The 24,212-nt window shown below is 54.1% G+C and overlaps 1 protein-coding gene across 4 annotated transcripts in view; it reads left to right on the forward strand.

Annotated features, from left to right (window-relative positions):
- Positions 1-310: 310 nt before the first annotated feature.
- The window catches only part of DHRS3 (dehydrogenase/reductase 3), a 41,914-nt gene continuing 18,012 nt past the window's right edge, over positions 311-24,212 (forward strand). Inside the window, exons 1-2 of one of the 4 annotated variants that reach the window (XM_082654855.1) lie at positions 311-537; positions 1,278-1,427. In XM_082654855.1, coding sequence (XP_082510981.1) covers positions 421-537; positions 1,278-1,427 — 267 coding nt within the window. In that variant the 5' untranslated portion in view covers positions 311-420. The other 3 variants (XM_082654857.1, XM_082654858.1, XM_082654856.1) reach the window with 3 other exon arrangements.

Raw genomic sequence — 24,212 nt, forward strand, 5'->3', positions numbered from 1 at the left:
GAGGAGTGAGCCGGTTCGCAGGAGTCGGTTCCAGCGTGTGCGAGTTACGGCGGCGAGCCCTCAGGGATACCGCCGGCAAGCCCCGGCTTGCAGCGAGGGGAGCCGGCCCCGGGAGAGCGGAGTCGCAGCGAGCCCGTGTGCGCGCCCGCGCGCGCACCCCGCCACTGCGCAGGGGGAGGGGAGCTCGCGGCAGCCACTCAGAGGAACGGTAGTGAAGCCTCGGAACAACTTTAACTGTCAATCAGACTTAATGGGGTATTAAAAAAAAATGGGGGGAAAAAGGGCCGCCCTTTCGCTCCCAGCCAGCCGCGGCTGCCCCGGGAGCGAATGGATAGGGCGGCGCAGACCAGGGCGTCCGATCCACGCGCGCTCCGCACCCGGGCCCTCTCCAAGTTGGAAAGGACAAAAAGAAGGCAATAAATGCTAACAAGGGAGAGAGAGGGAGCCGGATCGAGCGGCAACTCCCAGCCTCTGCTGGAAGAGAGAGGGAGGGAGGGAGCCGAAGAGAGCGGGCGCGCGCGAGGGCGAGCCATGCACGTAAAGAAACTGACACCCGGACCCCCCACTTCTCCTGCACGTTGCTGGCAATCAGATCGCGTTTAAGCAATTTCCTGAGCCCAAGAATAGCAATGAGTCGGGAGACTTTCGCGGGCTGAAATTGGGAGCTCCAAGCACTTTCCCCCCCTCACTTTTTTTTTTTTCCCTGGATAAGGGGGGAGGCGCTCCAATTTGGAAACAGCTTTTTTTTTTTTTTTAAATCTTGCACTTTGAAACCGCGGGACTGTAGCAGGGTGCGCGCGTGTGGTTGGTGCCTTTTTTTTTTTTTTTTTTTTTTCTTCCCCTGCCTAAACTCCTCTGTCAGCCTGTAAACATTACCTGAGAATTCCCCAGCCGAAACGGCTGCTGGGGCACGAAAGTTCTTGTTAGAACTTTCCACCTCCGGCTTCCCCTCCACCCCTCTTACTGTCCCAACCTTCTGAGACGCTTTTTCTCCTCCCGAGGATTTATCTCACCCACCCACCCACACCTCCCCCCCCCCCGCCCTTTTTCTCACCCGGTGCTTGCTTTGCATTTGGGAAGAGGTGATTTCAAGAGTGGCCAGGTGGGACGCCTCTCTGCCCCTTATTCGGTGTATTTATTATTGTTTGGGGGTGTTTTCTTTTTTAAGTCCTGTTTTGTGCGGTCCGGGGAGTTTCGCCCCCCCACCCCTGCCCGGCTCCGCGGCGCGGAGGATGGTGTGGAAATGGCTGGGCGCGCTGGTGGTGTTCCCTCTGCAGATGATCTATCTGGTGGTGAAGGCTGCCGTCGGACTGGTGCTGCCCGCCAAGCTGCGGGACCTGTCTCGGGAGAACGTCCTTATCACCGGCGGCGGGAGAGGCATCGGGCGCCAGCTCGCTCGCGAGTTCGCGGAACGCGGCGCCAGAAAGGTACCGGGACACCGCGACTCCAGGGGATGGGGGCCAAAGGCTAGGGGGACCGCGGGGACAGGGGTGCGCCCACCTGCTGCCGCTGCCGGAACCCGCGCCCAGGGTCTGAAAGTCGCCCGCCACCCTACTTCTCTGCGCCACCCGTGAGTGCTGAGCTAGTCAGTTTCACCTTGTACATTTCCCGGGCACCCGACTGTCTTTTTTGGCAGGTTCGGAACTGACCCGCTCCTCTGGGATCTGTGGCTGGCTGTTCACCCCCAGCCCGAAACTTAGCAGACCCCCCCGCTTTCCGACATTCCTCCCTCCCAGAGGAAGGTGTCGTGTTTTCCCTCTCGTCTTTCCCTCTTTTGCCGCCACCCTGGAGAGTGAAGGGTGTGTGCGCTCCTGGGTAGAGCTGGGAGCCGCCTGTTAGCTGGCGCTTCATGTTTTCCTTGGCAACCCGCTTCCCAGCCCCAACCTGGGCGGCTGCAGCTCTGGAGGCAAGAAAAGAGGGGATACTTGGTTTGGGTTTGAAAAGGAAAAAACGGTGGTGGATGTCTAGCCTAGCCTGATAGGCGCTCGGAGGCCCAGGTGTTTGGAAATCTGGAAAGAGGGGACAAGGGTAACCAGCAGCTGATAAAGAGCCCTTGTTCTCACTTCAATGCTGCCTCCGCCCGACCCCCCCCAATACAGCCCCAGAGGGGATCCCTCCCCTCTAAGGGGCGAGGTGGTGCAACCCCACCTCCCCAGCACCCAAGCTCTGCCTTTAACTTTTTGGTAGACCCAGCACCTCTTCCCCCACTTATCCCAGACCTGGTGCCCAAGAGTGTGGAGGGTGAGCCAGCTGTCACCCAGCTCCGACCCAAGCCGGGCTGACTCACCCAGTGACTAGAGCAATAGAGAGAGAGATTTGAGGCTGGCTGTCTCCAGCCAGCCCTGTGAAGAGGAAGAGCAAAAACAGGGAATTAGATTGAAATTTAAACTGTTGTGAGCGAGGGGGTGAAAGGGCCAGCAAAGCCAGCTGATCTGACAGGGAGCCACATACCTAGGGGATTAAGTAAATATGTACTGTAGAAAACCAAACCTGCATGTAATTCCAGGTTGCTTTTGTTTTGTTAAATACTGCCCTGAGATTTACAATCCCTCCGGGGTGGCTCTGACTGGGACTGAACTTTGGAGCGTGAACCATCAGCCAAAGCCGATCGCCGATTAACTCTTCCTTCCCCAGGCGGTGTCTAGGGGTGGGGGGTGCGGGGGGAGCAGCTGTAGGTTGGCGGCTATCAAGGCCGAGCTAGCTGGGGTCGGCTGTCCTGGGCTCCTGCTTCTCCTTGGGTGGTTTGGACAGCTGCTTGACCTTGCAGTTGGAAGGGGAGTTTGGAAGTGTTTTTAACCCTTGGACACACGGAAAAAGGAGAAGCAGAAGTTCTTCTCAGCAGTTTCGTTTCCTTGAGGTGATGCCCCCTTTGTGGAGGCGTGGCGGATGAGGGTGCCCTTGCAGAAGGATGCAGGGTTTGGGACAATCGCATGTGATTGTCATTCCTTAGCGGTCTGCATCCCACAGAAACTTTCTTCTGACTCTTCCAGCTGGCCCAAGTCCTGGGTCTCTTTCACTGCTCTTGTAACTGGCTGCAGTAGGCATATGAAGAACTCTTTCAGTCAATCTGGAAAAACTTGACTGACTATAAACAAGCCTCAATTGAAAGAAGTATATGGCATTGGGGGTGGAGCGGTTAGAGCGGCACCCTGTGAGTCCCTTCACTGGGAACCATGCCCCACCTAACTTGGAATAGATATCTTCTTCCAAAGAATAAATCCAGGGCCAATGAGAAATATGTCTTAAATCGGTATCTGGTCACCAGAAACAGGAACCATGGGGCCTCTGGAACTTCCAGTGCCATTCACCCTAGGTTCAGTGCTCGGACCAGTCAGGACGCCCAAGAGCCCTGCCTATAACTCATCATCATCTGACCAATTACTGGGGCTACTTTTTGATGAGCTTTGCGCTTGCTGTCACAGTGGGGAATTTGAAATCAAGGTTTCTTGCCTGAGTCCGTCTGGGGCCCACTGAGAGGACCTTGGGACAACTCCCAGAGCTGGGAGCGTTTGGGGGCTGGTGGGCTTGGGGACAAAGGGCCGGCCGTGTGTTGTGGAGTGGGGACTCTGGAGGAGATGGCTGAGAGAGTTGTGTGGATGGTGGGCTCAGGGTGGTCCTGGAGCAGCTGGAGAGAGCTGGGGAGCGTGGCACCAGCTGCAGCCTGCAGCAGTGTTAGACAGGTGACCTTGGTGGACGGGGCTGACTCTCCTCCCCTTGGTGGAAGTGCAGGATGGACCTGAGGGGAAAGGCCCCCTAAAGAGAAAGAAGGGAGGAGAACCAGAGTCTTTGCAAATAGCAGGGGTCCAAGAGAGTTTACTCTTGGGGGGAGTGACAACCCAGTTTCCCATAACGACCTTGAGTCAAACAGGATTTGGCAATATTTGTGAGCAGTAGTGCACCTTAGGCTGCAAAGGTGACCCAAATGAGGGTTTTTCTTAAAGGAACACAAAGGTGCCAGGAGTTGGAAAGTTCCTTACCTGGAGATAACTCTGCTTAGCCACCATGTACAAGGTTAACCCGGGAAGGGCCAGTCATGCTCATTGCCCACTACAATCCTTTTAGATTTTCTATGTCCTCCTGGATTTCCTTCCACGAAAGCATTCATAGAGCTTGGGCTCACCCCATCCCCAACAAGGCTCCTGGCAGGCTAGTGGCAGGCCCAGCCTCCAGTCCTTGACCTTGACGTGGTTTTAGCAGGAGTCCCCTGGAGGAGAGAGTGAACTGTTTGTTTGGAAGTATTTGCAGGGGCTGTTCCAGCCTCTGGTCCAGTAGGAGGCAAGTGGCTGGATTAGAGCTCTGAGCCATGACTGTAGGACCATAGAGGCAGGGGCAACACACCAGGGCCCAATCCCTCCATGGAGAAGGGGTAGAGCCAGGACTCGGGGACCCATTGCAGGGAGCCAGTATAAGAACTGGCTCTGAGTCGCACCTGCTTTGCTATTATTGAATTTACAGTCCATGGGTCTGTAGCCCCGTTCCTAAAGCAGCTTGCCAGGAATTAGCCCTTCACGTAGATTTGTGACTCCTGTTCTCCATCACATCCATTCAGCAAATCCCATATCCTTCCCACCCTGGCCCTGGGGCAGGCTGAGGCGCAACTATCCCTCGACAACCATCTCTGAGAGACCTAGTCCAGCAAACCTACCTGAGATGCCTATCAGGTGTTTGATGCAGCTCTGGGCCTGGAGAGGGGCAGGGGACATGGCCAGGTGCTTACAGTCAAGGCACAAATTATAGTGTGTATTAGTTTCCTGTGGCCGCCATAACACATGACCACTAACTTGGTGGCTTGCAGCAATAGAAATGTATTCTCTCACAGTTCTGGAGGCCAGAAATCTGAAACCAAGCTGTTGGCAGGGCCCCACTCCCTCCGAAGACTCTATGGGAGAATGCCCCTTCCAACTCCTGGTGGCTCCTGGCTGGCGTCCCTTGGCTGTGGCAGTGTCACTCCTATCTCTGCCTCCACCTGCACGTGGCTGTCTTCTCTGTCTCTGTGTGTCTGTGCATCCTCTCATCTTCTCATAAGGACACCAGTCATCGGATTTAGAGCCCACGCTAAATCCAGTATGACCTCATCTTGAGATCCTTAACTAATTACATCTCCAAAGATCCTATTTCCAAATAAGGTCACATTCTGAGGTCCCAGGTAGACATGAATTTGGGGTGGGGGGAATGCTAAGCAGAAGAAGCCCGGATCTATTAATCTATAACAAGGGTGCATGGAAGGCTTCATGAAGGAGGTGGCATTTGAGTGAGGCTTAAAGAAGGTCAAGAGTTTCAACCAGAAAGGATGGGGGAAGGGTAACCCAGGTTCAAGAAACCACCGATCGAAGACTGTATACCTGGCTGAAACTGGGGAAGGGAGGTAGAAGGCAATGACAGGAAGGGTTGTAGAGCGGATTAGGTATTAGGAGAAGTAAGCAGCTTGTGTCTCAGACTCTGAGTTAGGCCAGTACTGATGAGAATAGGAGAAAGGAGAAAGAAGGGAGAAGGGTCCAGACAGGTAATCTTGGGCCCCAGAGTCATCAGGCCAAAATAGCTGCATTAAACAATTGATGTGTCACGAAAGTCACAAAGCCGGGATGACGTGGGAGACAGCAGTGGCTCACCTCCCCCATCCTCACCCTGAATGCAGCCTTTGCTGGGACCGTTTAGGAAAAGTACCAGGTTCTCTTTTTATTTATTTATTTATTTATTTATTTATTTTTGGCTACTTTGGTTCTTCGTTGCTGTGCGCGGGCTTTCTCTAGTTGCGGTGAGCGAGGGCTACTCTTCGTTGCGGTGCACGGACTTCTCTTTGCGGTGGCTTCTCTTGTTGTGGAGCATGGGCTCTAGGCGCGCGGGCTCAGTAGTTGTGGCTCGCAGGCTGTAGAGTGCAGGCTCGGTAGTTGTGGCGCACGGGCTTAGTTGCTCCACGGCATGTGGGATCTTCCCGGTCCAGGGCTCAAACCCATGTCCCCTGCATTGGCAGGCGGATTCTTAACCACTGCGCCACCAGGGAAGCCCCAGGCTCTCATTTGATGCAGCCTGGGAGCAGGAAAGTAGGCTACCTGTCCTACCCGAGGCATCTAGGAAAATTCTTTCAGCTTGCAGTATCTGGTCCTTGGATTTCAAACAATGGGCTTTACAATTTGGACCCGTCACCTGAATAGACAAACACCTCCCTTTTACTGCCCCACCTACTTCCCCTGGGGAACAAAGGTGCCCACATCTTGGGCCACGCCCCCTGTGGCCTGGCTCACCTGGGTTCTAGACCTGACTTTGCTAAAACCCTGGAAAAGTGGCTCCCTTCCCTAGGCTGCAGCTAAGAAGCACACCCATAAGATGAGAGGGGATGCAATGACCCCTAAGATCCTGGCATGCTCTAAAATTCTCATGTTATGGCTCAGGCATCCCAGGAAAGCCACCGAGTGCCAGGGTCTCTGCAAAAGATATTTGTCGTCATCACTGCAGATCTCAGCCTTTCTTGCTACATATCAGATCCCACTGAATGGCAAAGCAGCAACTCAGGGTTGGAAAATGTGCCCTCAGTCTGTAGGAGGCCCCACACCCATTACTAAACTCCCTTAACAGGCACCAGGTAACCGGCCGCTGGGATTTATTTCAACTCTTGCAGAAGATGTTAGTGTTTTCAACTTGTAGCTTTCAAGGGAACAAAGGGCCCAAGTTTCCCAATTAGCATGTCAAGCGGAACTTCCAGTGTTTATCCTAAAATCAGAGAATGCTCCCTAGATCTAGAAATACTGACCCTGAGTCAGGAAGCCCATTGTCCGTCCACCTGCCCATCTGTTCTTTCTCGTGTAGACTCCCAAGCTCTTCTGAACTTTCTGCTTTTCAGAGCCTGGGCCGTGGGTTTATCCCTGCACAGAGCCCTTCCGATTTCTTTATCAAGATAGTTACTTTCTCCGTCCCATCTCCAATTGGTGATGTGTTGAGAAAATGATTCTCATCACTTTGAGAAAATGACCTCTGTCGTACTGAGGAGAAGGGAGCAGTTAGCCATCCTTCCCCCCCACCCCCACCAGGAGAGAGATCTAGTTGTTGCAGTCATTACAACTTCTCCCTGGAGGCCTTATCCCAACCTGCTACCCTCAAAATCCCACTTAGTTCTGGGTTCGAGTGCAGGAAGAATTCCAGACCCAACCTGCTGTCTGTATCCTCAGGCAGAAGCACGACCACACCTAGGATGTTGTAAGACTTTCTCCTAGCTGCCTTCGGAAGACACAATTTAAAAAATACACCAAGTATATAAGATATCTGAAAGGGAAACATTTGAAACGTATTAGTCGTATGAACCACGAAGGTCAGGAAAGAGTTGAAGCCAAATGAAAAAGAGACAGGCAAGTCTGTTTAGATGCCAGCATCCCCAAATGCACGCTCGTCTGCTGTGGGGTGAGTGAGCTCCCTTAAAATGAGTGCTGTCTTAAGAGTTCTGGATTCTCAGAAAGAGAGTGCCAAATATCAGAACAGTTTAGCAAATGAGCGGTTGGTGGGAACTCATTCATTTATACAACAAATCGATGGCGCACCCTCTGTATTCTAGGCGCAGAGATGCAGCAGCGAGCAGCGAGGCAACAGTCCGCACCCACGGGGAGCCTGACAGTTTGGTGAGGGAGACAGATAATAAACAGGGTACAGAAAATAGCCCGTTAGATCGCAGTAAGGATCTAAGTGCTAAGCAGAAAACAAACGAGGCAAAGTAGACAAAAAGGGCTTCCCTGGTGGCGCAGTGGTTGAGAGTCCGCCTGCCGATGCAGGGGACACGGGTTCGTGCCCCGGTCCGGGAAGATCCCACATGCCGTGGAGCGGCTGGGCCCGTGAGCCGTGGCCGCTGAGCCTGCGCGTCCGGAGCCTGTGCTGCGCAACGGGAGAGGGCACAGCAGTGAGAGGCCTGTGTACCGCAAAAAAAAAAAAAAAAAAGTAGACAAAAGAAGACCTGGCAGGAATGGAGGGAGCAGTGTGCCAGGCAGAGGGAAGAGTGAGGGTCTCAGAGGGAAGGATGTCCCTGGGGAACTTCAAGGAGGCCAATGTGGCTGGAGCAGAGGGGGCGAGAGGAAGAGGGAGGCAGTGTCGGGAGCAGGGCAGGGGGTGGCAGCGGGGAGCAAAGCAGGGCAGATGGGGCCCAGCAATCTCTAGAACCGGCTGTGGCTTTGGCTCCAAGTGAAGCTGGGAGCTGTGGGAAGGTTCTGAGAAGGGAAGTGACATGATCTAACCTAAGTCTTGGCAGGATCACCCTGGTGGGGGTGGGGAGGAACGCAGGGGGGTCAGGCCAGAGGCAGGAGAGGGATTAGGGGCAGCTCCCCTGAGATCATGGTACCAGACTCGCTGGGCGTCCTTCTGAGAGTGTTCCAAAGCTCGGGGCCTGCCCTCAGCTTTGCACTTGGATTTTTGTTTTTTGGGTTTCTTTTGGCCGTGGCGTGGCATACGGGATCTTTGATCCCCGACCAGGGATCGAACCCATGCCCCCTGCAATGGAAGCACAATCCTAACCACTGGACGGCCAGGGAATTCCCCTGCACTTGGATTTTAGAAGACACTGCCCATCTCCTCTGACATCTTGAGTCAAATGGAAGTGTGTGGGCTGAAGGGGGGTCTGGGTAGGCTGGTGTACCCCTAGAGAGGTGGGTGCGAGGCATCCGGGACCCAGGCCTCGGAGTCTGCTGGGGAGACCCGCGCTCAGCAAGTTGCGATCTGTTCTTGCTGACAGTTGTGATGTTGTGATCTGGTCCCCGGGTGAAAAATGTCCACCAACTTGAGGGTGACATGGCTCTGGGGGAATTGTGACTATGTCAGATTCATTCATCGATTCAGCCAGCTAGGCTTGAAGCTGCCGCAGGGAACCACATAAACAAGGGTCTCTCTGATGGCATTTACATCCTGGTGCGATGACTGTCTCCAGATAAAGCCCCTGACACTTTGGAAAGGGGAGTGAGCTCCAACAAGATGACTTTAGTGGTGACAGAGATGAACTTCCTCTTGAAAGCAAATAAAAGCAACTGTATCGGTGCCCAGAGCAAGGGAGACACTTTTTGGTCCCACTTTGTCCAAGGAGCTTGAGTGCATTGTGGTCAGTGTTGGTCAACATTTTGAGAGGGTCCTTGAGCAACTGGAGGGCGCCCAGGGAGCAGGCTCCGGATGACAAGGACGAGAAGCCACGACTTATGTGGGACGGCAAATCCATGAGCGTTTGCTTGACCGCTTCAGGTGCTGGAGATGGTGTTGGCCACCTTCCAGGTGGATGGAGGGCCACGTGAGACTGCGGCCCTGCCCCAGGAGCAGCTTCCCACTCTCCGGAGCTTTTCTGCAGTCAGCAGGCTGCAGTGAGGGGGCTGTGGATTCTTGCATCAGAAGGGATTGGGTTCTGGACGACCACCCGGGTCCCTTCCACCCCTTAGATTTTGTAAATCATCATTGCCCGCATAATAGCAGTGAGGACAGTTACCCGGACAGAGTCAGGGGCCGGGAGGAAGAGAGGCCACCGGCATCCATCAACCAATGCTTAAAAACTAAAAGAAGACATCTCTGCTCAGCCTGACCTCAGCGGGGTCCTTCAGTGATTGGGTCATTCCTTTGTCCGGCTTTTTCAGGGTGCTGGAGAGAGGAGATGAGGAAGAGGAAGAGGGAGGGTGCAGGCCAGGCCCACGTTCACATTCTTCATTTTGACCGTCACTCATGACTTAGACCCGAACTGGATGCTGACAGCGTCCTTGGGCTCCTCCTACAACACGTGACATTGGTCCATACCCTACATGGCTGTGGTAGCCTACAGGACTGCACAGTACTTCTCACATTCATTGTCTTGCCCAGGCCCAGAGGCAGATGTGATCAGCAGCCCCGTTGCTTTTATTTTTTTTCCAATTAAAAAAAATTTTTTTAAATTTGTGTACAATTTTTATAGGTTACTTTCCATTTACAGTTATTACAAAATGTTGGCTACCTTCCCCATGTTGTACAGTACATCCTTGAGCCTATCTTCTGCCCACTGGTAGAGGCTTGTACCTCCCATATTCCCTACCCCTATATTGCCCCTCCCTCCCCACTGGTAACCACTAGTTTGTTCTCTATATCTGTGAATCTGCTGCTTTTTTGTTATATTCACTAGTTTGTTGTATTTTTTTAGATTCCACACATAAGTGATATCATACAGTATTTGTCTTTCTCTGACTTATTTCACTTAGCGTAATGCCCTCCAAGTCCATCCGTGTTGCTGCAAATGGCAAAATTTCATTCTTTTTTATGGCTGAGTAGTATTCCACTGTGTATACACTACATCTTCTTTATCCATTCCTCTGTTGATGGACACTTAGGTTGCTTCCATATCTTGGCAATTGTCAATAATGCTGCTATGATCATTGAGGTGCATGTACCTTTTCAAATTAGTGTTTGTGGGTTTTTTCCGACATATACCCAGCAGTGGAATTGCTGAGTGACACGGTAGTTCTATTTGTAGTTTTTTGAGAAACCTCCGTCCTGTTTTCCACAGTGGTGATCAGCAACCCATCTCTAAGATGCAAGTGAAGTGAGTTGCCTAGGATGCTTGCCCTAAGGCAGATTCTGAACCAAGGATTTTACCTTCAAAACTAGGCCCTTTCCCCCGGGTCAAATAATAACAGCCTGGCCTGGCCTACCCCACTCAGGGTTATGGAGAGGTCAAGAGACAAGCTGTTTAATAATGGAAACTACCTCGTACACAGAGGGTTCTGGAAAGGGGACTGGTGAGCGGTCCAAGCGTCAACAGGATGTAGTTAAGTTTGCCTTCACCAAAACATTTTTTTAAGCACTGAACAGCAGTATTTGCATACAATGAGTGGGGCACTTGCCAAAAGATTAAGGTAGTCATTGGTTATCAGGGTTTGCTTTGAACAACTAACTGATAAGCAGGAAAACAGCACAGTTGTATTTCATTCATTTACAACCAGGGTGGCACCTCTAGCTGGAAGCCAGCTTTGAGGAGTGAGTGGGTTCCCGCTCCTTCCAGCTAAACCTGAGGTCACCAAGCCGAATCCTCCCAAGTGACCGACAGCTTTGATAATTCAGAGAAGGGGGAGGTCACTGTAAATTAAGGAAATCTTAGAAGGCTTCTTGAAGGAGGTGGCAACTGAAGGGTTTGCAGTAAGTCTTCATCTTTTACTGGTTGTGGAGCCATTTGAGGATGTCTCAAGAAGAATGCACAAAGAGGCAGATTTTTATACTTTTAAGGGGTCCTTGGACCCGCCCCCCGATGCCTATCCCAGACGCCAGGTTAAGAAGCTTTGGACTAGATCCAACCCAAACCCATCCAACTCCTTTAGACTCAGATTCAGGGCCCAGGACTGGAGCTTATGTAAGAGGCAGGAGACTCTGGGGTCCTGCGACCAAAGCCAGGGTCAAGCCAGAGTGAACAGTACAGATTTGTGGCCAACGAGCGTCAGCCTGGCAAAGGCCACTGGGCCCAAGCCTTCCTGATTCTGTTGGCCGCACCCTGCTTTGGGGAATTCGATCTTGAATTCCCTTTTCAGTGGCCTTTCAGGGAAGTGGCTAGAAAAGCATTCTGAGCAATGAACCACGAGATTATTCTGTCCACACCGAAGCATACTCCTAGAAAGTGTTTACAGATAACTGCCTCCTGGCTGCCTGTCATTCCTCTGCGGACCTCTGGCCCATCTGAGCCCCAGCAGCCCCAAGGCAGACCCCAACACCAGCTGAGGTTCTAGGGCCAAGTATTCAAACTGGGTTCCAGAGCACCCAAGGGATTCCAAGAAGGTGGGACCCCATAGGAGGTGGAGCCGATAGGGTTCCGAGGGGCCCTCACCTCCATTTAACTAGATCAGCTTCACTTAGGTCTCGTAGCTTAGGATTCTGTGTAAGACTTCTGTGTGCATTTTGAAAGAATGCCATTACTTCAAGGAGAAGAAAAACAATAAGGCTTGAAAGTAAAATGTTCTAGGAAATTACTTAGGACACACTCCTCTCCTCAGCTGCTCTTCACGGGACTCGTTGGGTCTTCAACTTTGGGCTCTTTACTCCAAGGTGAAGAAGCTCGTGGACAGAAGTGTCCTCCTCCTAGGCTGTGCCTTCACCCCTCAGGAGAGGCTTCCCCACTTCTACCCCAGGCTTGTGGAAGCCCAGGCGCTGCTCAGCCCTCAGCCAGGCCCCCTCCGCCACCACTAGGCAACCCCTGAGCTAGAAGCCCTAATTACTCAAGCAGGACTGAGACAGCTTCCCAAAGGGCACCCGGCCGCAATTCAGCTCCCAGTCCTGGGAGAAGGTGACTTGGCCATCCCAGCCCCAAAGCCAGGGCTGGCCCGTGGGCAGCCTCACAGCCGCTGAAGGCTTTCAAGTAGTAGAGACCAGCCCTCTGGCTAGAGCACTCTTGCAATTCATAATGCCAGCCAGGGCTGCTGGGAGCCAGTTCCTAATCCCTTAAATCCTAAGAGCCCTCCCAGCAAGCTGCTGTGTGACCTTGGACAAATAACCGTCTCTCTGGGCTTCCCCCGTCTGAAAAACGAAAGTATGAGGATTCAGTGAAATAACTTCCCTAAACCTCTTAGCTCAGCACCAGAGCATCTGCAAGAAATGATGACTCCTTCCTGTCAGGGTCAGGGTGGGGAGTATAGCGGACACCCTCCAGCCCTGGCTCCGCACCTTTTGCTCTTGGGCCAGGTGCTCTGCTGTGCACAGGGGCAAAAGGCAAAGAACCCGCTGGCCAGAGTCACCCTGGTTCTGGGATTCTGCAGGAAAAGGAGGATTCTGCCCCTGCCCCAGAAGTCCTTGGGAACTTTAGCTCTTGACCCTTTCTAGAAATCAGTAAGAAGGAATCACTCTCCGCACAGGGAGGGCTCAGAGCCTGGCATCTTCCCTCCCACTGGAGGCCGATGGCCCCTTTCCTCATGGACAGGGGCTGGTCCAATGCAGGCCTTTCTCCAGCCCAGGCACGGAGGCTGGTCAAGACGAGGGCCTCTGCTGTGGTCCCGGCTGCCCACTCCCCAGACAACCACCCAGCTTCCCCATTAGTCATTTTCATCTCTGTGTCCAAGTAGCTCAGTTGGTCAGGGTTGGGCTGTGGTGAGGCCGGAGTCATGGGTTACCATGGCAACTCCCCATGCTTGTGGCTGCTTGTTGCCGTGTGTCCTCTCCAAAAGACTGAGATCCTTGGGAGGAAGGGGCGTGTCCTCTCACTCACCAAGTGTCCCAGGCACCTGGCACAGTAGCTGGCACACAGTAGGTGCTTAATAAGTGTTGGTTGCCTGAGTGAAGGCATGACTGATCCATCATAGCTGGTTAGAGCCCGTACCTACGGAGCACCTTTTGATGCTATGTACCAGCACTTGACGTGTAATAAAGTCATTTATTTCCCACAGCGAGCTCCAGTGTGAGTACTATTATCGTCCTCTTTTTACTGGTCAAGCTTCTGAGGGTCAATAACAAGGTCACACAGCTTGTGAATGACCAAGTGGGATTTGAACCCAGGGCGACTGCTCTTGAACCAGTGAGTTTCGTTGCCTCTCAGTTAATCATCCTACAGGACAGAATAGATCATGTTGACAGCCCCGAGCAGCGTCAGTGCAGCGCCTGCTTTTAGCTGCCGGCAGTCTAAATGGGTCAAACAACATTAAGCACAGCACTCACTCCCAGGGGTGAGTCCGGAGGTGTCCTTCCGCTTGGTTTATTGACTCGGGTGACCAGAAGGTCCCTGGGTAGGTCTAACTCCAGGCCTGGCTCCCGGTGTCGTCAGGACTCAGTGTCCCCTTAGGCAGGCACTCCCTGTGGTGGGGCTGCTCGCGTCTGCCCCATGATGCCTTAAACCCCAAGCTCCCAGTCAAGTGGGGAGCGGGCAGACCCGTGTCCTCCCCCCAGCATTTCCGGAGGCTCCAGGAATTGAGTCTCCCTGGCTGTGACTGGGTTGCACTGAAGCAGTCACTGGCAGTGGTGCAGTCACCGGCTGGCTGGCTGTGGGTCTCAGGCCTGACTCTGAGCCAAGAGTGAACCGCCTCCAGCCAAGCCACAGTGTGTGAAAATGGCAAGGTGGGCTTCTGTGGGGGAAATTGGGCTGCTATTACCAAGGAGCAAGGGGGTCAGGAGCAGACGTATAAGTACTCCTTCTTGTAGAGGGACCAATCCAGTTTGTCATCTCAGGCAGAAATTTCCAGGAGCTCCAGGCCTCTCTTAGCCGGTCCTCCCAGGTCTAGTCCTGCAGACCTTATCAGGTCATTTACTGACACCAACTAAAAAGACAGAATAGACTTTTCCGGCTTGAGCCGGAAGCTGTTTGCCCTTAGGGAGTTTGTCCTTCAAAGAGGCAACTTGAGCAGCCACTTAAGGTGGTCCAGCAGGTTGTCAACAGACTTTCTTTGTAAATTTTTCCAGAAGTTTTAAGGCCACTGGATAGGAGAGTAAAGGAAGCCCCTCTGCCAAGTCACTGTTAATACTGATGCTTCCCTGGGAGTGAGAAGCCAGCTCTCTGATTCAGGGTCCTTCCAAGGTGGGAGGAAGAGTCTCTGGGTGCCTCTAGAGCTCCGAGGGCCTGGGGGACACAGTCAAGCCCAGCTGGCCAGCGCAGCATGCTCTGACCTCTCACAGGCCCTGTAGCAGGTCATCATGGGGAGCTGGGACCAGCGTGACCACAAAGGGTAGTGTGACCTTCCTGCAGGCAGGCAGTCCTGCCAGACACACCCCCATGCAGTCAGGCCACCCTTGGCTCCCACATGCCATGTCCTCATGTCTCACGTGGCAAAGGGGGCAGTCTCGCCTCACCTCTCCAGGCCACTTCCCTGTGAACCCGCAGCAGAAGTGGTGGGGGCCCTCCAGGCCCACCAGGAGCATGGGGAAGTGTGGGCTGGGAACACTGTGTGCCCTCAGGGCTCACGCCTCTTTGGCTGGCTGACCAGTTGTCCTGGTTTGGGGGCCACCTCTTGAGCCTTCATGTTGGCAGGTGTGCGTGTGTTTGTATGTACGTGTGCGTGTGTGTGTGTGTGCACCCATGTTTAGTTTTATTTCTTTCTTAAGGAGCCAGTATACAATTGTGATTCAGATTTTGAGCTCAGGAATCAACAAACCAAAACTCATATGCTGGCTCTTCCACTCACTTGCTGCGTGGCCCTAGGCAAGTTACTAGACCTCTCTGAGCCTCAGATTCCTCATCTGTAAAATGAGATCTCAGTGAGACACTGTATGGAAAGTCCTGGCCATGCTGGTGAGGCTATGGATCGTGTTTGACGGTCCACTGCAACCCCTCTCGTGCACTCTCTGCAAAAGCCTCTGGGGCATATCTTTACGACAGAGAGCTTGTTTTAAGTGATGCCGATAGGTTAGTGTGGGGAGGGGCGCTGTGCCACTGAGAACCCAGACTTTGAAGAGACAGACTCAGGTTTGAGTCCCAGCCCTCCACCTCTCTGCCCAAGCTTTCCGTGGCTGCCTTGATACACACCACACACTCAATGGTTAAAACAGCACACGTTTGTTCTCTCACAGTTCTGGAGGTCAGATGTCCAACACGGTCTCACTGAGCTAAAATCAAGGTGTCAGAGTTATGTTCCCTCTGGAGGCTCTAGGGGAGAATCCATTTCCTTGCCCTTCCCAGTTTCTGGAGGCGCCTACATTCCTTGGCTTGTGGCCCCTTCCTCCATCCTCAAAGCCAGGAGCATTGCATCACCCTGACCTGGCTTCCACGGTCACATCTCCCTCTCTTCTGTCTCCTTCTGCCACTTCTCAGGCCCCTTGTTATTATACTGGGCTCACCTAGATAATCCAGTACAGTCTTTCTATTTTAAAGTCAGTTGATTAGCAAATTTAATTCCATCTGCAACCTTAAATCCTCTTTCCCATGTAAGTTAACATAGTCACAGGTTCTGGGGATTAGGACATGGGTGTCCTGGGGGAGGCCATTATTCTGCTAGCCACACTCTCAGCCTCAGTTTTCTCATCTATAATGTGACAATGCCAGTCCCAACCTCCCAAGGCCATTGGGAGGATTCCAGAAGACTGTCGAACATGCCAGCCAGGGGCTCAGAAAATGCTGGTTGGATCTGCCCTGAACACCTGCTGAATGCAAAACTGTGTTCCAGGTGCCACCCAGAGTCACCAGGCATGGAAGATGTCACAGTCCCTGCCACAGAGCGGCTGGCATTGTGGCTAGGGCAGTAGAGTGTCTCCTGTAGGGTTTGTCCTTGGAGAGCAAAACAGAACAGGGGACTTGAATTAACCCCACACTGGGTTGGCATCTGCTCCACAGAAAAGAAAACTCTGGGTCATCCCGGAAGGCTTCTTATGGGGGTAGATTTGACAGTACAGAAAGGTGTGCAGGGGGCTCTCCTAGGTCATAGGGCCAAGGTAGGCATTGCAGGAGAAAAACACACAGCGTTCCGGGTCCCATCTTCGGGTTAGCTGGGAAAAAGGACCCATGGCTCTCAGTGACACTGCAGTGTGGTGGGTACTCTAATGGAGCGGGATGCAGTTCTGAGCACAGGGCAGGGTTTCCAGTCAGTCTGTGCCACTGTTAATAAAGCTCTTCCTACACACTAAGTGATTTCCAGGGACAATCTGATGTGCTCCTTGGAGCAAACCAGTGAGGGAGGAACTATAACTGTCCCCATTTGAAAAATGAGAAAACTAAGGCTCACAGAGGTTAAATACTTGCCTAACAGCACACACAGTCGTGGGATCTGAATCCGGGCAGTCCGGCTTCTGCGGAAGGAAGGCTGCCAATGGCTAGGACCAGGGTCTAAGGTGAGGCATCAACAATGAGGTGGAGGCCACAGAAGGAGAACATTCCAGGCAGAGGGGAAGAGCACATCTGGAAAATGGGAGATGAGAGATCCTGGCCTGGCCAGAACAGAAGTGTGAGCGGAGAATGGTGGGAGATGGGCAGGGCAGAGCTCATAGAGCTTGGTGGCCGTCGGGTGGAATTGGGACTTGATTAGAAGAGCGCTAGGGAGAGGCTTCCCTGGTGGCGCAGTGGTTGAGAGTCCGCCTGCCGATGCAGGGGACGCGGGTTCGTGCCCCGGTCCGAGAAGATCCCACATGCTGCGGAGCGGCTGGGCCCGTGAGCCATGGCCGCTGAGCCTGCACGTCCGAAGCCTGTGCTCCGCAGCGGGAGAGGCCACAGCGGTGAGAGGCCTGCGTACCGCAAAAAAAAAAAAAAAAAAAAAAGAGTGCTAGGGAGCCACAGAAGGGTTTCTACAGGGTGCGTGACCAGACTGGGTTAACGGCAGGTGAGGGAAGCCAGAATTTCCAGCAGAATTCTCTCATGTTGGAGGGCTGAGGCACTCTCTGAGGACCGCTGAAATCCATTATTCTGCAGGGCTGGTGCTAAAGGGAAACCCCGCCTCGCCTGGCTTCCTGGGCCGAGGCCCATGTGGCTTTGCTCTCAGCATCCTGGCCTTTGCAGGATGTGCTGACCAGGTCATTTCCCGTTGCAATGTCCTGTCACTTCTCCTGAATCCCCCAGCCCTCCGGGCCCAGATCCCCAGCCTGATAGTACGACGCCAGCCAGCCGGAAGGGTCAACCCCATACCGTTTGACCTTCGTCCAGCAGAGATTAAACTGATTCCTAATTAATAGCCTGTAGGATAGACAGTTACCTTGGTACAGCCTGCAAGTAATTTGAAGCTTGTCTTCAGGAGGCCGGTCCATAAATAATGCTTAATTAGCTGAAGGTTTCCCTGGGACACACCAGCTCAAGGGCCTCTGAACTTCAGGTTGGGGTGGGAAGGGGATGCTGAAAGAGTTACCCCCATAAAAACAGCTGTCTTTCTTTACCCAAGACAACAGCTATATTCTCACCTTCGCCAGCAGCTCCCAGAAATGGTGCCAGGGTCCCAGCTCAGCCGCTTCCCGGCTGTGCCCTCGACATTTCCAGGACCTCAGTGCCTCATCTCTAAAGTGGGCCACAGCTCGGTCCACAGCCCCTTGAGGACTTGCCTAAATGTATATGGGTCGAATTAAGGGGGGAAAAAAGGATTTTAGAGCTTTCTGGATGTTGGAAGTGAGGCTAAGGGGTTGCGGGCCTCACTATAGCACCTTTGAGAAGCCCCTGAATAAACGCTGACCGTGGCAATGACCGTTACATGGCCACTGTTGCCCTTAAATCTAATATGCCTCCGTATTGCTTTTTGCATGGGTCCCCTGGGTGCACAGACAGCCCTTAACTAGCTAGCTGTTGTCAGCTGTCTGTCTGGGATGTGTTGTCCATTCTACAGCAGGGAGTGGCTTGGTTGGAGTGAGTTTCCTGCAGCCCAGGGAAGGCGTGGAAGGCCCGAGAGCCCACGTGTTGTCCCCCACCCTGGGTACTGCTACTAAGCACCTTCTGTGTATGACCGCCCTGCCCAGCTTCCTGGGTGTGCGACCCAAGCTGTCACACACGACCCCTCGCTCAGAAGCGCCCTGTACGTGTCAATGCCCTGCTGTCACCACTGTGAAATTCTCAATAATTTTTCAACTAGCGGCCACACATTTTCCTTTGTCACGGGCCCAGCGAGGGATGTGGCTGGTCCTCGTGACAGCCATACTGCCTGGGTTGTCAACTTTATCCCTCCCAAGATCCTCTCCAGGGATGTTATCATCCGTTTCACGGGGGAGGCAAAATGATTTCATTCATTCACTCACATATTCCCCAGGCAGCTGATGACCGAGCCAAGTGCTGGGAACACATGGTGAGCCGACATTCTAGAGTGTGTGTGCACTGGGGGGAGGGGACAGGCAATAAACAAGCAAACAAATAACAAAATTTCAGATGGTGACACAATGTTGGAAAGACAAGAAAACAGGGTGATGTGAGGGAGAGGGACTTAAATATTAACTTCAGAGAAAGAGAAGCTGGCATGGGCTCTGGTGTTATAAGCTGGGTTCTTGGGGTGCTTTTTAAAGATCTGGGGTCATTCTAGGTTCCCCAACTCCTAAAAGGACTTGAGTTAGTGGGGTCCAAGTAGGGGAGCCAATGTAGGGGCTCCTGGGGCCCCGGGGACTAATTTACCCATATGTTCCCATAGCCCCAGCTTCTCACAGTAAACACAGAAGGCTGAGTTTGGGGGGCTGGGCGGGGAAGGAGAGGGCTGGCCCCGACTTCTCTGAGTGCCTCCAAGTTCTCACAGGCCAGGCCCCTGCACCTGAGGCTTCTAACCAGCCCTGGCAGCCTGCTGAGGGTTTCTTGTACTTTTGACCTTCCCCACACCAGCAGAGGGAAGCCAGTTTCAAACCTCCCCACTTCCCCGGTGGGAGATGGTGAAGCCCAGAGATGCCAAGTGACTCATGCAAAAGTCACACAGCAAATCAACTCCAGAGCAGAGTGCTGGTCGGCCTGGCCCCGGTCAGGCGGACTTCCATTCCCAAGGGGCGGTTCAGAGCCTGGGGCTGCCAAGGGTAGGCAGGCCAGGGCCGCTCTGGGAGCTCTCTGGAAGAAATAGTAGCCCCCTGCCCTGTGGAGTGGGGGAGTGCCTGGTGGGCAGCCACCGGGACACGTTGGCATCCGCTTCCACCTGAAAAAAGGGCCTTCAGCGCCCCTGGCTTCGCTGAAGACGAATGAGTTTCCCAGAAAGCCGAGTGCAAAGGCAAGCACTTCCCCAGTCTGTTGGGCAGAAAAGCCCAAAGCTGACCCCAGAGGCCCAACTCTCGGGTTTGGGGGCCCCCTGGGGAGGCAGGGGATGGGGTGCCTAGTGGAGAGGCTGACCCCGAATGAGTGGAAGCTGCCAGGCTCCAGGGATGCTCCGGAGGAGGGAGGCCGCGCTCCAGCTGGGCCGGTGCCTGCCCGGGGGGCGGCGGAGGCGGCGGCGGGAAGGTTCACGCTGCGGCCAGCAGACTGGCTGCGTGTTGCAACGTCTGGTGGCGTTTGCAGCATCCTGTCCGTGTGTGCAGCTGGGGTAACCTCGGGCCGGCGCGGAGGAGCGTGTGTGGCTTTCAGGCCGCGCGGCCTGGAGGCTGCTGGCACCTTGCATCTCATTTACAGCTCCGGGTTCAGCCGCAGGTCAGCGGCGCGGGTGACATCACGGCGTTTGTTTACCGCTCGGCCGGAGGGAGGAAGCGCGGGCGGTCCCCGCAGAGGGAGGGGACCCTTTCCCCCCTCCGCCCCCCCCCCACGCCCGACCCCAGCCTGGCTCCGCCCCGCCGCCCCTGCGGCCTCCCCATCCTCGCCCCGCCCCCAGCCCCACTCTCCTCCCCGCTGCCCCTTCCCCTTCTTCATCCCCAGCCCCACCTCCAACACGATGCCCCTCCTCACCCTCCAAAGACCCCACCTGTGAAGCCCCTGCTCCTCCCGGCACCTCCGGCCACAGCCCCGCCCACACCCTCCCCATCTACAACCCACCACCCCCACCCTTCCCCTACCCCTTCCACCCCTTTCCCGTCCGCCCAATGGGAACCCAGCCCAATCCCCACACGGGACTCCAGCCCAGTCCCACCCCAGCCCCTCTCGGGACCACCGCAGGACCCCACCCGCCGCCCGCCCGCCCGTCCCTGGGCCCATTTTCAGAAGGACTTCCTGGAGCCTCCTGCCAGATCCGTTGAGGTTTCCCCCGGCAACGACTCCTGCCACCCCCTCACCCCATCATGTGAGCGGGGACCCGCCTCCCTGCACGGAGCGGGCCGCGATGGCCGGCCACTTTGTTACTGGCAACTGGTGTGTTTACCCGGGCACGCTAGGTGGGTAGCTGGCCTGCTTGGCCCGCATCCAGGCACCCTCCACCTGGAACTCCTTGCTCCCTCACCGCCCCGCCCCTCCCTCCGCTTAGGCTGAGTTTTCTGGAAGCTGAAGGGACCTAAGTCAGGATCTTTCTCTTCGTCCATACCTGGAACTTGCCAAAGCCCGCCTTCCCAGGAGAGGAGGCTCAGGGCCTCAGTTATGGCAACACTGTTCTTCCATTTTCTCAGGCCAAACCCTTTAGGGCCCTCTTGGCACCCCTCTTCCTCTGAATCCATCCTCCTCCATCACCTCCCCCCAAGTGCCCCAGCCCCATTCACCTCCACCTATCACATCGGTCACCTGTGGGTGCAGCAGCAGCTCCTCAAGGGCCCTCGTCCACCTCCCTGGTTCCCGCCCCCATTCCAAACCCCCAGTGCTGCGATCAGAACTCGTTCCAGAATCCAAGTAGAGCTGTCCTTCGTCTGTTCACAACCCTCCGAAGGACTTGCACCTCACTGGGAAGAGAATTCAAAGCACACCACCCCCACCACCACCCCCATGGCTACAGCCCCTAACCTCACGTCTCCTACTCAGCTCTTCCACTTGGCCTCCTTGCTGTCCCCTGAACACACCAAACTCATTCCTACCCCCGGGCCTTTGCACTGGCTGTTCCCTCTGCCTGGAATGCTCCTTCCCCAGATGTCTGCATGGCTTCCTCCTTCACTTCCCTTAAGTCTCTACCCAAATCAGAGAGGTTTTCCCTGTCCCCCATCCCCATCTAAATATCACTCCCACCACACAATCACTCTGTCCAGCCTCCCCACAAAGCTTCGTGTTCCTTCCATGCACTTTTGGCCACCTTTATATATTATATGGTCAATCGTCTATTGTCCGTTGGCCCCCATCTTCCCCATACACACATGAAAGCAAACTCCAGGAGAGTGGGATGAATTTATTTCCTGTTGTATCCCAGGGCCTCCAACAGTGTCTGGCAATCCAGTCACCACCCAATAAATTACTCCTTGAATGAGTGAGTGAATGAACAAATGAGTGAATGAGGCAGGACAGGGAGTAGTGAGAGAGCTTGGCTTTGGAGTCCAGGTTCAAGTGTTGCTTTGGGGTCTGGGTTCAAGACCACTTTGGGCCATGGCTGTGGTCCAGGTGAGGGATGATGGGGGCTGGGCCCAGAGTGGTAGCAGTGGAGGAGGTGACGGAACCAAGGATGCTCCTGGCATACGCCCAGCTACTCAGCCTGTCTGAGTACGGGACTTACGGTCCCATTTCTCAGGATGGTAATACTGAAGGCCTGCACCAGGCTGGAGAGTGGTCTGCAAATGCTGCCTGTCCTCTCCCCTCCTCGGTAGCCCCACCTCAAGGTCACCTGGAGCTCTCCATCAGAGGTCAGGAGGGAGGAACTGGGGCAATGGTCAGGGGGCTTCAGCTGGTGACTCTGGCCCGAATTTCCCCACCCCTGTGTTTTGCCAAGGGCGGTCTGAGGACAGGCAGGCAGAGGCACAGCCCTTGAGTTTCTGGCTGGAAGTGAGACGTTGTTCTGCCTTCCCATAGAGTCAGGCTTCGAGACGGTTTCCTTGGAGGGTTTTTCCAGCGGTCTTAGAACCAGAAATGTTCCCAAGAATCACACTCAAAGATGAGATGGGACATAGATGAGTTGCCACACTTGGTTCTGTGAGCTGTAGCTCTTGGCAGGCAGTGGTATTAGGTTTTGAGGGGGTGCCCTCTGTCCTCGGGGACATGAGGCGTTCATCACGGAGGGAGACATGTCTCAGCGACTGAAAAAGAAGAGATCTGGGAAGTTCAAAAAGCAGGGACACGCACACGGATGTTTATAGCAGCTTTATTCCTAATCGCCAAAACTTGCAACCAACAAGTCCTTCAGAGGCTTCCCTGGTGACACAGTGGTTGAGAGTCCGCCTGCCGATGCAGGGGACATGGGTTCGTGCCCCGGTCCGGGAAGATCCCACATGCCGCAGAGCGGCTGGGCCCGTGAGCCATGGCCGCTGAGCCTGCGCGTCCGGAGCCTGTGCTCCGCAACGGGAGAGGCCACAGCAGTGAGAGGTCCACGTACCGCAAAAAAAAAAAAAAAAAAGTCCTTCAGTAGGGGAATGGACAAATAAACTGTGGAACATTCAGACAATGGGATATTATTCAGCACTGAAAAGAAATGAACCATCAAGCCGTGAAAAGACACAGAAGAACCTTAAATGCATATTACTAAGTGAAAGAAGCCAGTCTGAAAAGGCTACATCCTGGATGATTCCAACTATATGCCATTCTGGAAAAGGCCAAACTATGGAAACAGTAAGAAGATCAGTGGTTGCCAGGGGCCGGAGGAAAGGAGGGAGACCCTAGAGGATCTCTAGGGCAGTGGAACTACTCTCCCCGATACTACAGTGGTGGATGCATGTCATTATACATTTGCCAAAACCCATAGAAGGTACAGCAGCAAAAGTGAACCCTAATGTAAACCATGGACTTTGGGTGATAATGATGTGTCAGCGTAGGTTCATCAGCTGTAACCCATGTACCATTCTGGAGAGGGCTGTCGATAGTGGGGAGGCTGTGCATGTGGCAGTGGTAGGAGTTCAGTGGAAACTCTCTGTACCTTCTGCTCACAATTGCTATAATTTAAAACTGCTCTAAAAAACAAAGACTATTAATAAAAAATTATTTTTAAGAAGCAGGGGTAGTGTTGGGGAGAGAATATCTGTGGGGGTCGGGAGGACTTTACACAAAGGCCTCTCAGGTAAAGAGACATTTGAGCAGAACTTGTAAGAAGAGAGGGTGTGGGGAGGGGGCCACTTGGGCAAAGAGGACAGAGAACAGCTGGTGTGAAGGCCCTGAGGTAGAAGTCGGCTGGGTGGTTATGCAGGCAAGGAGACCAATGTGGTGGAGACCAGTCAGCCCTGGGAGGGGAAGAGCTGAGGGGGCAGAGAGACAGGAGCACGTTGGAGCAGGACAGGCTTGTGGTCATAGTAAACACTGTCAATTTCGCTCTGGGTGAGACGGGAGCCACTGGGAGTTGTAAGCAGAGTGACAAGGTCTGACTTACGTTCTAGAAGGATCTCTCTGGCTACTTTGTTGAGAATAGACCGAGGCAGGGGCACTGGGGCAAAGGTCAAAGCTGGGAGACCACTTTGGGCCATGGCTGTGGTCCAGGTGAGGGATGATGGGGGCTGGGCCCAGAGTGGTAGCAGTGAAGGAGGTGACGGAACCAAGGGTGCTCCTGGCATACGCCCAACCACCAGCCCTGGGCGCCATGCCAACCTGCGCTCTAAAGGCCACCGGTATCCTGGCAGTGGGGCGAGGGTCATCACTGTCACCCATTCAGCAAATACTCAGTCAGCAAGACCAGGCACTGTACCAGGACAGGGTGGCGTCTTTCCTTCTTTCCGCAGGATGTGGACGCCTCGCTGTGCAGTCCTCGTCCCATGGCATGTGGGACACCCGTGCAATGAATGGATCCATCCTTTTACAGGGTCCCTTTGATCCTGCAGGTGAAGGACAGAGGCGGAGGGCACAGGATGGGGCATCAGACCACGCAGGTTGGAGTTCCAGCTCTGCCACCTACCAGCTGAGTAACTTTGGGTATATCGGATAGCCC

This window comes from Grampus griseus (genome assembly GCF_964374135.1).
Source record: "Grampus griseus genome assembly, chromosome: 1".
In the NCBI taxonomy this organism is placed as follows: Eukaryota; Metazoa; Chordata; class Mammalia; order Artiodactyla; family Delphinidae; genus Grampus; species Grampus griseus.